The sequence below is a fragment of the Ascaphus truei genome, chromosome 1 (genome assembly GCF_040206685.1).
Source record: "Ascaphus truei isolate aAscTru1 chromosome 1, aAscTru1.hap1, whole genome shotgun sequence".
Taxonomy (NCBI): domain Eukaryota; kingdom Metazoa; phylum Chordata; class Amphibia; order Anura; family Ascaphidae; genus Ascaphus; species Ascaphus truei.
The window spans coordinates 102,101,853-102,117,185 of record NC_134483.1 but is presented as its reverse complement, the minus strand read 5'-3'; the positions used below and the strand labels follow the sequence as shown (position 1 = coordinate 102,117,185).

General features: G+C 40.2%; 1 protein-coding gene across 1 annotated transcript in view; it reads right to left on the bottom strand.

Moving 5' to 3' along the window:
- Positions 1–1,210: 1,210 nt before the first annotated feature.
- RASA1 (RAS p21 protein activator 1) overlaps positions 1,211–15,333 on the bottom strand; it is a 64,637-nt gene continuing 50,514 nt past the window's right edge. The window contains exons 19-25 of the mRNA XM_075592712.1: positions 11,785–11,900; positions 11,217–11,303; positions 10,467–10,534; positions 8,689–8,777; positions 5,629–5,706; positions 4,776–4,910; positions 1,211–1,996 (exon numbers count right to left, since the gene is read on the bottom strand). Of these exons, the coding sequence (XP_075448827.1) occupies positions 1,913–1,996; positions 4,776–4,910; positions 5,629–5,706; positions 8,689–8,777; positions 10,467–10,534; positions 11,217–11,303; positions 11,785–11,900 (657 nt within the window). The 3' untranslated portion in view covers positions 1,211–1,912. The remainder of the gene's footprint in view (positions 1,997–4,775; positions 4,911–5,628; positions 5,707–8,688; positions 8,778–10,466; positions 10,535–11,216; positions 11,304–11,784; positions 11,901–15,333) is intronic.

Genomic DNA, 15,333 nt, shown 5'->3' with positions numbered 1-15,333 from the left:
CGGGAATGGTGCTATTGTAACTATGTCCATACTCGCGAGTGTCTGTAAAGTAAAGGTCCATAGAACGGCGTATGCCTGTACAGGCATACCCCGCTTTACGTACACTCGCAAGTATGTACATTTATTTTTAGTTGCACCATACCCGTGTACGTACGCGTGCTTTGGGAGTACGGACACCAGGGGGCGGTGTGCGCAGCTCAACAATCCCGCAACCTCCTTCATGCTTGTCCCTATGGTGCGCCCGATCTCTCCGTTCCCTCCCCCTCCCATCTGTCTCCGTTCCCCCTGCACTCCCGTTCCATAAATCAGCAGCTAAACCAGTGATTCCGCACGCACTCACTGCAGCTCCTGGCTCTGCTTCCTCCGCTTTCCTCCTCCCCCCTCCTGCAAAACTTTGCATGTGATGTGAACTACGGAGCTACGACGGAGCAACAGTGAGGGGGAGGAGAAGATCTGCTGCAATCTTTGTGTGTGTGTGTGTGTGACAGAGAGTGACTGACAGAGAGACACACACACACACAGAGAGAGAGAGGAGTGTGACAGACACAGAAGGAGAGAGAGACTGAGCGACTGCGAGGAGAGAGCTGCTATACAGTACTGACCCGCGTGTGCGCCTCTCACCTCCTTGCTTGCTCCCATTCATTTTATTTGAATAAAGCCTACTGTATTTATTTTGGTTACAAATGCATTATTTACATCAGTTATGCACATATATGATGTTTGCAGTACAGTACATGCATTGTAAAGTGGAAAAAAGGTAGTGCTTCACTTTAAGTACATTTTCACTTTACCTGCAGTACATGCTCCGGTCCCATTGCGTATGTTAACGCGGGGTATGCCTGTACATGGTTTTTGTCTTCAGTGTTTAGTTGTAACTCCATAAGTAAAGATCCCAAGGCTTTGTACTTTTGTCCAGCAGGAATTGGTGAATTGTTCGGATTTCAAATTATGTTCAGTGGCTTTGCATCAGTACATTGTAAAAAAAAAAAAAAAAAACCTAACCCTCTGTGCTCATTACACAACCCAGGATTATTATAAATTGCTTGTAAACAAAAGTAAAACAATTAACTGACCCATTAAATGTTCTTCAGTTCCATTAACACCTAAGATCAAATTACAGATTGGATGACACTAAAATTTAACAGTCAATATCAATGGGGGAGAAAAAAGCAAAGTTTTAAATCTCAAACAAAATGTCAGACCTGGAAGATACTTTACAAAATGGTTTAATGCATGCACATCTGATACAATCCATACATTTAATTAATTCAAATTATTTACTGGTGTAAACATTTTACAAAAGCTTCATTTTTTTTCCTCTTAATACATGGGTCTTAATGGAATTATTCAGTGACATTTAAAGTTGGCAAGAACCTTTTTTCCCATATACATACCAGAAAGAGAAAACATGATAAAGTAGCACTTGTTCTGTCAGTCTTGAAATAAACTACAAACCATGTTGGTTGAACAGTCTTGAGCAATAACAGAAACCAGTTAGAAATAACATTATAAAAATAGCTTTTAGTCCAGTTATGACTGTCAAAAAGCAGAACATCCCTGATCAGTTGACAGGTTTTGGGTGTGTAGACTTTGGCATGATGCATGAAAATGTGCTATAGTTCATCTCATGACAGCATCTTGCGTTATGAAAGATGATCAGTAAGTAAACAAAGGCTCAGAGGGTGGTGGAAGTCAGTTGAAAATATGAAAGTGCAAATCTGCACCGATTTAGCTTTAAAAAAAAAAAATGCTGGCACAACCATTTGCCAGCAGAAGGATCTTTGCTGCATAATCCCACACATCATTTGAGATGTGGATAATATGCGCTATTTTTGGAAAGAGAAAAAGGAAGTAACATTGTGAATTTCCAGGTGTGCATGCTAAATCCATGCAGAAGTATATGCAGATGCTGCTACCTGGTGTTATTAGTCACAGAATACTGGTTTTGTTTCTGCTGAAGAAGCTCTGTGATCGCCAAAAGTTTCTTAAGGACGTGCTGGAAAAAAAAAAAAAGTATTTAGGTAAAGGCAGACACCTGCAGTAGATGCAAACTTAATATTCCAGAACCCAACATTTAATTATTCAAACTTATTACAGTATTCTGGTTTTTCAACATTAGCTATACTAAAATTATAATGTTAATTTTAAATTCAATCATTTTAAATTACATTTATTTTACAATAAATTAGCTAAAACCCTTTTACAGACCTTTTTTTTTTTACTTCTCCAAGCACATCATGATCTTTCTCCCTCCTGCATACAATTTAAGGGCATAACTGCAGGAGTTCAAAGTTACCAGGAGGAGGGGGGAGGTTCTGTAAAGCTTCCATGTGGAAACTTCCATCACTGAACTTCCAGACATGCCCTTTTCTCCCCTGTCATGGTCGTCCTGCTGAACCATGGCTGGGGGGAGTCTGACTGGAGGCTGTGATTCAGGCAGTCAGCATACTGCAGTAATGGTAAGTATTGGGTTACTGTCCACTTATTAGTACAGTATTACAATGCTACCTCTAACGCCAAGTAAGAGAACTTTAATGTCTTATTTTACATTAAATGCGTCACTAATAACGCAAACGTGTCCCCGTTATGGTCACTTCTTTTGACATTTACGGCCCGGGCATTTGGTATTATAGGGGAGATGTTGTTTGAAAGAAGCAAACACTTTAGTATGAAGTTTGACAGGTTTAGTTTTAGCAGATGTTTCCAGTCTACTTTAATTTAATTAAAAAACGTTTTTTTTTTTTTTTTTAAATCTGCATTCAGTGTTAATGAAAAAATATTGACCATTGAATTTGATGCTTATCAGGGCATTTAAATTACGTTTCCCATACTCCTGTGTTGCCTTTGTCTCCCACTTGTGGCTGGACAGCTAAAAGAGGGGGAAATCAATATGATGCTTCATATAGGATTTACCCGGAAGTGCAAGATCAGTGATGTTTATCCGATTAAAATTTGTAGCTTGTGATTACGATTTCAAGTACCAATGCATCTTCCTGTTAGCTACAGTGTTAGACATCTGTGTAATTTCACGAAGTTCAATACTTGGAACTTGCTGTACTATAAACGGAAGATCTGCCAGAATCACTGGCAGAACCATTCTACTCTTTCCTAAATCTGTCTCTGCGTCTCCCCTCCTGAAATCCCTCTCCTGGCTGCCGATCAAATCCCGCATCTCACACTCAATTCTCCTCCTCGCTTTTAAAGCTTTACACTCTTCTGCCCCTCCTTACATCTCAGCCCTAATTTCTTGCTATGCACCATCCCGACTCTTGCGTTCTTCTCAAGGATGTCTTTTTTCTACCCCCTTTGTATCTAAAGCCCTCTCCCGCCTTAAACCTCTCACTTTCTGCCCCGCACCTCTGAAATGTCCTTCCCCCTCAATACCAGACTAGCACCCTCTCTATCCACCTTTAAGATCCACCTTAAGACACATTTGCTTAAAGAAGCATATGAATAGTACTATGGATCAGCCTGGACACATGATACATAAAGCTTGGCCCCCTGCAGACGCACTTACTAGAATTCCCTCCTACTGTCACTATACGTTCCCCTACCTACCAATTAGATTGTAAGCTCCTCGGAGCAGGGACTCTTCTTCCTTAATGTTACGCTTACAGTGTGTCTGAAGCACTTATTCCCATGACCTGTTATTTATATGATTACATGTATTACTACTGTGAAGCGCTATGTATATTTATGGCGCGACATAAATAAACACATACAATACAATCTTTATTTTCCCAGTAAGTTTCATAACTGAAAGCAGCAGACCCATTTTTTTTTTTTTTTGTACCTGAACCAGAGGATCTCTTGCAGCTTATCTGTGGCACCCCAACCTCTGGGGACCCTCTGCTTCCAGAAATAGTAGTTATTTTTTGTGCTGGTGTGAGCAACCCCTCCCCCCACCAGTATGGTCGCTAGGTCAACAGTAGAAAAGCCACCAGGGGATCTGATAATGTAGCTTTCTATTGACTGCCGAAGCAAGGCTGACCCTGGTGGCAAATCGTGTACATCAGGCAAGAATTTTTGCTCCGGTGAATAAAGCCTCATCTCAGAAACCAGGAGTTCAGGGAACAGCTGATCAGCTCTGAGCAACCCTCCGGTTCAGGTAATGTAAAAAGAAAAAAATATGGGTTTGTTTTGTTAAAACATGCATTTTATAGCAGTGAATACCTTTGGCCTCGTCCATGGTAAGCGCTTGCTCGCTGAAGCATGCTGACGCTTGCTCATGCTTGCCACTGAGCCCCTACAACTGCAATTAGAGCGGCTTAATAGGGGCTCGCCTACGCTTCCGCAAGTGCGCGGAAGCGTAGGTCTTAGGCAATTTTTTAAATCAGGCGCTTGCCAGAGCGCAGGGCCGGTCACGTGAGCGGTTCGCCCAATGAGGGCGAACCAGCTCCGTGACGTCACTGGTCCGTCCCTGGCCCGCCCCCTGACGGTGCGCAGGGCAAGCAACCGCAAGGCCAGGGAAAGCACCTGCGCCAGCGAAGAGCCTGGCCGAGGCCTTTGACATACTAGATGAGTATATTTTAAGTATTTCATTTAAAAACGTAACATTTCAGAACTACTTGTCCACTTCATAATTATTTGGGTTTTTCTTCATATTGTACACTTCCCATGCCACAACTGATTAGATATGAAACAATAGTTACCATACGGTATTTTACCAAACTCTTAATATTTTCTGCCTTTTAATACGGCATACATTGTAATTGGAGGATTATGTGCCTTTACCAAGTTCATGTCACATCCGACTGTAGAAATAAATACTGTACCTGTTGAGCACCACGTTCATTGCTAAGGGTCCGGAGTTCGTCAGAATGAGCGACGCACATTTCATGTAAAGCTGCCAAATTGCGGGACAGGTCAGTCCTAGAATGGTCTGTAATATCTGGTAGCTCAGGTACATTCTAAACATGGAAATACACGAGCAATTAAAACAAAGCGTAAAATAAAGAAAGGTTTGACAGCTTTCACGTTTTACTTTGAATTGATATGTGCCGTTTATAAATTAAGTGCACCCTTTCCACAAATCAATATGGCCTTGTTCAGGGTGGTGCTGAGCAGGGACACGCTCACGCTGGACCCGTTGCAACAATGCACGTGGCCTGTGTGAGCGGACGGGCCAGCCGCTTGACGAGCAAGCAAAATTGATTTTGCTGCTCGCAAGTGCGTCACGTGAGCTGTTTGCCCAGCTCCGTGACGTTGGTTGCGCGCCTCCAGACACGCGTGCACCTAGCCAGCCAGGAAAAGCACAGCCGAGCAGGGCGCAGCGCCGGAGCGTCTGTTCCCTACCTGGACGAGGCCTAGGAGTTGCAATGGTGGCTCTTAGGATATGCAAGTATAGAAACAACTTATAGCAGCAGACTCTTTTCCTTTAAAAAGAGCTCTTGCATGTTCCTACACTATTTTTAAAATATGCCTCCCCAATCAGGAGGCTAAGTGCATGGGAGGTCAAAATGGAGCTTTCCTCAGAGCTAGAAATTTGTGATTTTTACAGACATTTTTTGTAATAAGCAGAACATGCTAAGGGGCAATATATTAACATTATAGGATTTTTACTAATGTAGGAGGGTTGCTGCATACCGTAAATACATTGGGAAACATCTGAAAAAGATGACTGCTTACCCCAAGTTCATCTAAGAACATGATCATACGATGCTTGTTATTCTTAATAAATGGATTAACACCTTCCATATAGGGTTCCTAAAAAAAAAGTCAAAATACCATTTTAAAGCAGTTTTTTTAATCACAAATACTTACATATTTTCTATTTGTAGTATGAATGGTTTAAATTTAGTACTGTCTTCATAAAGCTAAGACTCCCAATTGTACTGCTTCCAATTACTAGTAGCCCTACAAGAATAGTTACCCAAAAATAAAGCCGTTTTGAAATAATCTAAAACCAAACTTCCTAATACAAGTTATGCAAACAGACATTTAGAACACATTCTCATTTTGCTAGTAACTGACATAACACGCACACAAGAGAGCCTTATTATAAAGACATAAGAAATGGTATAAGAGCGTAGAATGTGAGGGAAGAGTAGGACTGTCTGATCACTGGACATACATGTTAAACTTCAAAACAAAACAAACTGTAAAATAAATTACAAAAAAAACACTACAAATAAAACAAGCCATCAATGTTACAAGCCACATACTAGTCTGTAAAAATTGTATTAAGAAGCCTGTAGCAAACATAAGTTGCCCAAAGGAAACGGTTTCTTTGTAAGTGGGCTATTCAGAACTCAACTGCAGAATACAGATGTGTTGCTGGAGGCTCCTTCAGAGTAGTTGGCAGAATCTATCCTGAAGCATGAACATAAGAGGAGAGCAAGTGCTATTATAGCCAAGGTCGAATAGTACACCTCTCTACAGATCCTGTATATAGTCTTTGCCATCCTTAGAGCTGATATTAAGAGAAAAAGGGTGTGCCAGACAACCAGATGCAAAGTAAAATTCACTATTTGGAACTATTAAAATAGTTTAAAAAAAAAAAAAAGTTCTAAGAAGGGTTATGCAGTAATTGCTGCTAAAATGTAAGATTCTTAGGTCTCTGGTACGACTTTCGAAGATTCAGAATGGGTCACGCTGGTTATATAATGTGGCGAACAGTAGCATAACCATTATTGGACTAGTGGCTACTCCAAAACATTAAAAAGTGGAGAAACTAAGTAATACAAGTAATTAATTTGATATGGTATTTTCAAATGGAGGTTGCACCCTCTTTCACAGTAGATTTAGATTAAGAACACTTATAATCTATATAACTATCTTAAAAGGTTCAGTCCCACTTGAAAAAGTCAACTGTTTCTTAAAAAAAAAAAAAAAAAGAGAGAAACTCCCATCTTTTAGAAGAGTAATGCACTTTTCATAAAAAAAAAAAATCAAAGAGTAAATACTTAAAATTTGAGTCAGATAAAATGTTAAGTTTTTAGTCACAGCCCAGGGGCTACAGTGAGAGTGGCAAGATAACACATGAGAGATGGACTACACTTACAATGGAATGAAGATCATGCAATGGCAAGTGCAGAAGCGGCTACCAGTTAAAAGATTAAAGATAGAAAAAGCTTTTTCTCTTACAGCTCCGGAGAAAAAAATGCAGCTTTGTGGCACAGCAGCAGCGTGTCCCTCCCGTGCCAACCAGAATAAAAGGAATTGTTGTTAGACCGTATTATGTACTTAATGCATGTACACCAAGTCTCAGACTTCCAAATGTTGCTGGTACATCTTGTAAGCCCACAAAGTCCTCTACATAAGATTTGCTAAAATATATATGCAATTTAGTTTCCAATGTTATATAACTGCTTCTTATCCGGCATGCACACATTTTCGTGACATTTTTGTCAACGTCCAACATAGTGTCTGAAGATATTAAAAGCTATTAATGAAATACCATTTCCCACAAGCAAATCCAAACACTGGCACATTTTAAAAGTTCTTATTTGATTTTTCTGTCTTTTTAATTTACAATAGAAAAAGCTAGTACTGTATAACTCATGTACATAAATATTCCATTGCTAAATAACAACAGTACAATACTCAGTAAAACAGGAGGGTGGAGAGAGGGGGGGGGGGAATAGATTAAATACAATGTATATGTTGATGAGACATTGTTAACCACATCAGTTTGTAGGTGGTAATGGACCAACAGGAGTTATTCAGATATATTTTATATATGTGGTTTCAAGGCCTCACATCTCTTCTTCAGATGACTGTCCACACAGTCAGATGCAGAAACAGACTTTAAAAAAAAAAAAAAAAAAAAAAAAAAACGTTCCTAAACATTACAAACAAATGTTCTCTTTGAAAAGAAAAAGTAAACTTCAGCAGAAGATTGCTTTCATCTTTTACGAACTGATTTCAGCTATCGTATATACATGAAGGTAATTGTGAATAAAACTTCTTAGCTGCAATTGATGTTTATAATGCATTAAGTGTTCCACTGGGGACTAAGAATATGTTTAAACCAAAACCAAATGGGGCAGCATTTTGAGAAAACAGATAATTACATTTTTATGGCAAATTTGTATGCAAAATTACAATATACTGTAATTATCTAATGCAGCTTCAGAACAAGTCTTCATTTACGAACAACTTGTGCTACTGGCTGGCCAACACACCCTACTCGCTTACTTGAGCTCAGCGTTTAATCTCTCTTGTCAAAACTGAATGGGGAGTCCGTGTAATAAGAAATTAAAGCACTTGAAGTATCTTCAGACTATAAAATTATAAGAAGGAACTGGTAAACTTCTGGAGAGCCTAGCTATTTAAGTAAATAGATGACAGATAGTTTTCATAAACTTTGAGTCACTTTTTAGACTACTGTAAGCTACATAAATATGAATATCCATGGAAAGGACTACTGTCAGACTGACTGTAGTCATGCTTCGTTTTGATCAGACATATGAGGGGAGTGCGGGGGAGGGGAGCGCGGCACACACACACACACACGGGGGAAGGCAGGCGGCATACACAAGGGTAGAGCAACACCCGCCCAAAGAAGGGGGGAGCGCGACACACCAGAAGAAGAAGAGGCAAGAGTCACATTTTAGTGGTAAATTTGTAATGCAACTATTCCTTTTGCTTCTTTTTGTACTTGACAGGCCTGCAAATCATATCATTTCTAAATGTTGTATACTATTCCGCTCTATTGCATATGTATTGTTTTTTTAATTGACTTACTTTGGCTCCAAATTCAACCAAATTTGCTAAATTTTGCAGAGACTTGGCGACCAGCGTCAATGTTCTTGCAGCAGTCGGAGAGGGAGAATCTGGCAAAGATCAAAATGTAAGTGAATCGCTGAACTGCCCACAAAAATTGCCCAAATGCAGATGACTCATGACTAGAAGATTTATACGTGTAAGTCGAGGAAAGAAAATATCTAGTTCATGTGGTGTATTCAATATGTAAACTATCTTTAGACATTAAGATCCATTATAGGCTAAAGCAGTAAAATTCCGGGCATTACTGAAATCCCTGCCCTCTGATTGGTCAGAATTCCAGGCATTATTCATTCAGTAATGCCTGGAATTTTTGACAACTTGCCAACTCACCTCAAAGCAGAGATGCAGGGGCTCGCGCCGAGAAAAAACCCAGCAAGTTTAAATCTTAACTGGAGCAGCCCTGCTCCTCACTGATCACACTTAACAAGCAGCCTCTCCCCCCTCTCTCTCCCCCAGCTGCTAGTGCTGTCAGAAGCTGTGTGTCCCAACTGGTAACTTTGTTGCTTGCAACAAAGTAATGTTTCTAACCACATCTATTGCCTGTGCTACTGTAAGGTAATTTGTATTTATTTTTATTTAGTTGTAGTTAATATCACAGTCCCCCCACTTCTCTCCCACATCCCCCCTCTATTCCCCCCAATTCTCCCCTCACCCCTTTTTTCCCCTCTCCCCCCCTCAACTCTTCTTCCCCCCCTCACCTCTCCTTACCCCCCTCACCTCTCCTTCCCCACCCTCACCTCTCCTCTCCTTCCCCACCCTCACCTCTCCTCTCCTTCCCCACCCTCACCTCTCCTTCCCCCCCTCACCTCTCCTTCCCCCCCTCACCTCTCCTTCCCCCCCCTCACCTCTCCTTACCCCCCTCACCTCTCCTTCCCCACCCTCACCTCTCCTCTCCTTCCCCACCCTCACCTCTCCTCTCCTTCCCCACCCTCACCTCTCCTTCCCCACCCTCACCTCTCCTTGCCCCCCTCACCTCTCCTTCCCCCCCCTCACCTCACCTTCCCCCCCCCTCACCTCACCTTCCCCCCCCTCACCTCACCTTCCCCCCCCTCACCTCACCTTTCCCCCCCTCACCTCACCTTTCCCCCCCTCACCTCACCTTTCCCCCACACCTCACTCTTCCCCCCCACCTCTCTCTTAACCCTCACCTCTCTCTCTCTCTTAACCCTCACCTCTCCCTCACCACTTCTCTCTTTCCCCCCTCCTTCACCTCTCTCCCACCTCCCTCCTTCACCTCTCTCCCCCTTACACCTTTCTTCCCCCCCTAAACCTCTCTCCGGACCCTCAGCTTTCTCATCTTCTACTTTACTTCTTTCTCCTACACAGGTATATACACTGATAAAAATCAATGACTACAAAAATGTGTCTTTTTTTAATGAAAATTTTAAAAAAAAGTCTACATTTAGCCTATAATAGTAATAATCCCCTCAGAACAGGGCATTACTGGCCAATAATGCCCTGGCTGGGTTAAAGTCCCTCGGCTTCGCCTCGGGCCTTCAACTCTTCCAGCCAGGGCATTATTGACCAGTAATGCCCTGTTCTTCGGGGATTATTACTTAAGTATTACCTACACCGTAATCACTACTTGGTTGGTGTGTTTTCTTTAAAAACTGGAGAAGTAATCATAGGTCAACATTACACAATACTGTACAAACAAGCACAAAATGAAAAAAGTACACCAATGTCCAGATAAAGGGAAAAACAAAAAACATTCTTTCAACGGGTCTTGTGCATACCTGAGATGATATTAAACATCCTTGGGTTGAGGATAGCTGGACAGATTAATCGCAGAAAAACAAAGCCACTTAAGAAAAAGTAAGAGCAAAGACAGAAAATGTGAATTAATTAAATACCAACATTTGAAGGAAAAAAAAGACAATCAAAAATAAGTAATATCTGCTTTTTCCACAAAACAATTTTAATACAGATGAGCATTTTTTTTCCAACTTCATAAGAACAGAAAAGGAAGGTATCCCAAGTGCTAAATGTCTCAAGAACTGAATAAGAAATATCCATTAGGAAAAGCTTGTAAAACACCACATGCAAAGTACCTTCACGTGATTTGTTTAGGGAGTTAAAAATGAGGAAAGACAAGGAATGGAGATTGCTTAAATGTTCATCCACAAAACACAGATGGTAGGAATATAGTATGAGATGTATGGACGGGGTCTGCAGGTGCAGCGAGCCACATAATAACATTGTACTAGTGCAGAGGAACGTTTCCATTAAATTAATGCAGATACCCGTAAAAAATCTAAACGCAAAGACAAAAAAATAAACGTGATTTTAAAAAATCCACCACGCTACATTAATAAATTGTAGAATAGAAAACATTTTCCTGGTCTTTCAAAATATTAAAATAAAAAGTCCACACACTTTGAAACTACTCATAACTAAGCAGGTGAAAAATGTGTTTATTAGACTTATAGGATTTATTTGAAGTGCTGCTGTTTACTATACAATGAATTCTATTTTCATACACTTACCTAACAACCCTGGTTCTCATAGTGTTGTTGGAAGGCCACTTTTGTTGAACAGATTTCTGTAAGCACCCATAAATATATCGCAAAGTCCTGTTTTCAACAATAATCAAATGTAAAATATATTTAAAAAATTAATTGCTTGAAATGTGTGGCATATCATGTCATGCGTTATAAAAAAAAACAACAAGTTACACACATACATACAGCATGCAAAAATGCAACGACAAAGCATATACTGTACATATTTTTTTTTAAATCTACTTATCTTAATAGGTTGCACGTTGGAGGGACTAGCATTGCCTCACTAGACCAGTGACATACTGGTTGAAAAGTAGAAAGACCACAGCACATTGGTAAAAATATCAAGTCCATTTAATCAATCCATCAAATTCACAAAAGAACAAAATGGTAAAAATAGCAAATCGGTTTACCTTCATCCAGCCAGAGTGCTGCGGACTTCCTACTTTCATATATATCAAAGTACTGTATACTTCTCACAGTTCCTGCATTTTATACATTTTAATGCAATGAAATACAACAATTCAATGCTAGGTTTAAAGATGTCACTTACGGAGGGAGTATTTCTGCTGCCATAAAAATTTTCTCTACCAACTCTGAAAGTATAGTCAGCAGGTGCGCCAGGTTAGTGTTCACGTCTTCGTTCTTCTCCATCTTTGAGGGATTTAACTATACAAATAAATCACAAAGTACCAGGATTGCCAATTAATGTTAAAGCATTTAATGAACCACAGTAATATATATGTAATCTGCTTACACATAATGGAAAAATTACCATCTCGCTCCCTAATTGCACTATAGTTTCTTTCCTTTGGGGGCAGAGGTTTTTAAAAATAATAATAAACAGCTAGACCTTAGCAGGAGGATGACCATGAAATGCATGGTCAGTCTAGCCTACCACTACATAATTATCTAGACACAGTGTTTTTTTTTTTATTATTATTATTATTATATTTTTTAAACCAAGATATTTGTTGCACATAATGTGTACATGGTTTATTATCTTGTGATATGAGATGAACAATACTTTCCCAGACAGGTCTATCAGTTGTCACAGTTTTCACTATTCCTTCATTGCAAGCTTCCTACCCTTTCACCCACACCTCTCATACCTCCACCAATTTATTTTGATACAAAAGCTTCTCCTCTCATTGACACTGTTAATCGTGTTTTTTTTAAATAAATCAGTTCTGTACTATGAGAAAATTGCATTTTTTTTTAACAACTTGAACGACATTTTTAATCCCTCCTCCGTCCCATGCCTTGAGAAAGCGGCAGCATTACATGAAACGTGCGCATCAGCATAGCACATGCACGAGCAGGGTCTCCTACCAACCGTATTAGGGTATTGTTACTTGGCCGCAGACCCCTGCTCGATGCATTGCTCAGCAGATATGCCTAATGGCGGATCTGAGCGACAAGGGAAACGGAACCACTGTTATATGGATTTTTAGCAGGCAATCTCTGTTGTGACTTACAACTGTGAGCTACCATATTATGTTAAGTTCTGATACTGCAGAGAGATCTGATGTTTTATAGCTGGCCATCTACTATTTGCTTTGGGAACTATATGTTTAGCAGAAAGGGTACTGATCCCTATCTGTTCCATCCTGATGGAAGTGAGCCACTACTAACATCTATCAACAGGTTTATATGTATATATATTTTCTGTCTGCACTCTATCCCATGTCTCATTTGCTGCATAGGGCTCTATATGATCATCATAGAGGGTACTGATCCCTACTGTCGGACTTTGACATTGTGAGACATTTGTAGCCTTCACAGTTATAGAGCTACCATCAATCACTTTGGTGATTCAATTGTACCAAGCACCTCATAGAGCATCTGTATTGACAGCGTGATTATATGCTCTTACAATGTAAGGGAATTATTTAAGGCAGCATATTTGTTTTCTTCACAACCAGGTGTTGTATACAGTCCACCCAGGAACACAAAGATACAGTTGTCTTCAGTCTCTCCCATTTCCCTCAACATATTTGTGAGGATACATTTTTATTAACTTATACATTTGGATAAGGCGCTTAGGACTGTATTTTAGTCCACAGCCCTTATTTATACTTACCAGATCCCAGTACCTACCATAGTACTGAATATTGGATTTATCCCACGTCGTTGTTCGATTTTAATACCCATTATTTTAACTATTGTTGTAAATAAAGTTTATTAATCCAATATCATGCATCATCCAGTACAGTAGGGTGGCAGAGTGCTCGTAACTGACTTTACTTTTTTTTTGTTTAGTTATTATAATGTGACAAGCATTTTGTTTCTATAGCAACCATTTACAAAGTCACATCCCCATCCTCTTCTAAAACAGGCTCTGGCACACCCCTTTGTGAGCCCTGCCCTCTCTAGCAGTGCACCAATTGTATCTAGCGACTGCCTGGTCACATGATCTTCCCCACAGAACTTTGCATCTTTGGTCCTCTTCTGCTGCACCAACAGCCATATAGTGAACCCCGAGCCAAATCTTCGCCGATCGATCACAGGAGAGCAGATCGATCGGCAACTTGGCTAATTACTTATCATTGTGTGGATTGTATTGATGCACATATTAAAGGGAAACAAATAAATACAATAAAAAAAATGGCAGCTTGGACTGCTGCTTTTTTAAGGGTGCAGTGCGCCTCCAAAAAAAAAGTGAAAAACTAAGGACATATTTATTAAGTCAAACGTACCCAACTGACAACTTATTAAAAATAAAATAAGGCATGAAATACACTGGACTGATTTGCTCATTTGGTATTTCTCTAGCCGTTGGCCTCTGACTAAGTGTCCTTGACAAGCATGGGAATATGAGGATGACCCACTAATTTCAGATTTTATAGTGATTTACAACCAAATGCCCTGAAATCAACACATGACTAACATGGTAAACGCAGGACATTTCCATTTTCCTGCTTTACATTGGTCTTTCACATGATTACAGTTATTCATCTGTTATCCCAAGGGTGCTAAACGCCACCAGTCCTCAAGCTTCCCTCTCCCCAACAGGTCAAATTTACTTCCTCAGCAGCTTCCATTTCAGTGGGTCCTCATATTCCTTATGTCCAATGCGGTTTGGTAAATATTTTTACACCAATTTTGATTCACTCTGTAAAAGGAGTCCTAAGGAGCATTTTTAAAATGGGGAGGGGGGGGGGGGAAAGATGATATTTCATATTAAGTAACAGTGGATTGGACCTGTGCAAAAGACCTACATGAAGAACTTAATTTCTTATGACTTTAAAAACAGATGACTAGTCTTGTGACCAAGTACAGTTCGAGAACCAGTGCCATCTGTGTGTCTGCTTGCGAGAAACTTTTGCTTACCCAGTATATAAAAAAAAATAAAAAATGTAATCACCAATAATGTATTTTCTCCTGGTCCTTCCATGGCAGCGCATAACGCGAGTTTATAGGCTCCGCTCATCTGAAGGTAGAACAGACGACTGACCTGTTTGGAACCTTACAAGCCCTCCTATGCCCGCCTCAGGGCAGTTGTACATCTAGCCAAGCTGAACTATATACATATGGACTCAAAGATAATACAATAATAAAATAAATGTACTGCATACAACTGCACAAGAAGAGAGAAATAGAGGTAGGAACTAGGCATGCACAGTCATAGTGGGCCAAGGAGAAAATAAATTATTGGCGATTAAAATTTCCATTTTCTCTCCTGTTCCTCCATGTCAGCACATGACATGAGAATGTCCCAAAGCATTACACCCCAAAGAAAAATATTCGGTTGGGCAAATTAAAGCCTGGAGGACTTTCCTTTCAAAGGTAGCTTCGGGTGATGTGGATACATTTAGCTGGTAAGGTTGAGAATGTAGGAAAGACCAAGCTGCTGCTTTGCCTGCTGTTCCATAGCCCACTAAGTTGCGATCTCTCTGGTAGAGAGCCTTAAAACTAATTTGTGGTGCGTTCCCTGATGGTTTATAAGCCTGTATAATGAGGTTTGTTACCCATCTGGCTATAGCTGTATTGGATGCTGTTTTTTCCCTTTGTTGTCCTGAAAAGATAAATAAACTTCTGCATCTTCTAAAGGAGTCAGTTCTGGACATAAGCCCTTAGCTTTATCTAAGGTGTGCAGACA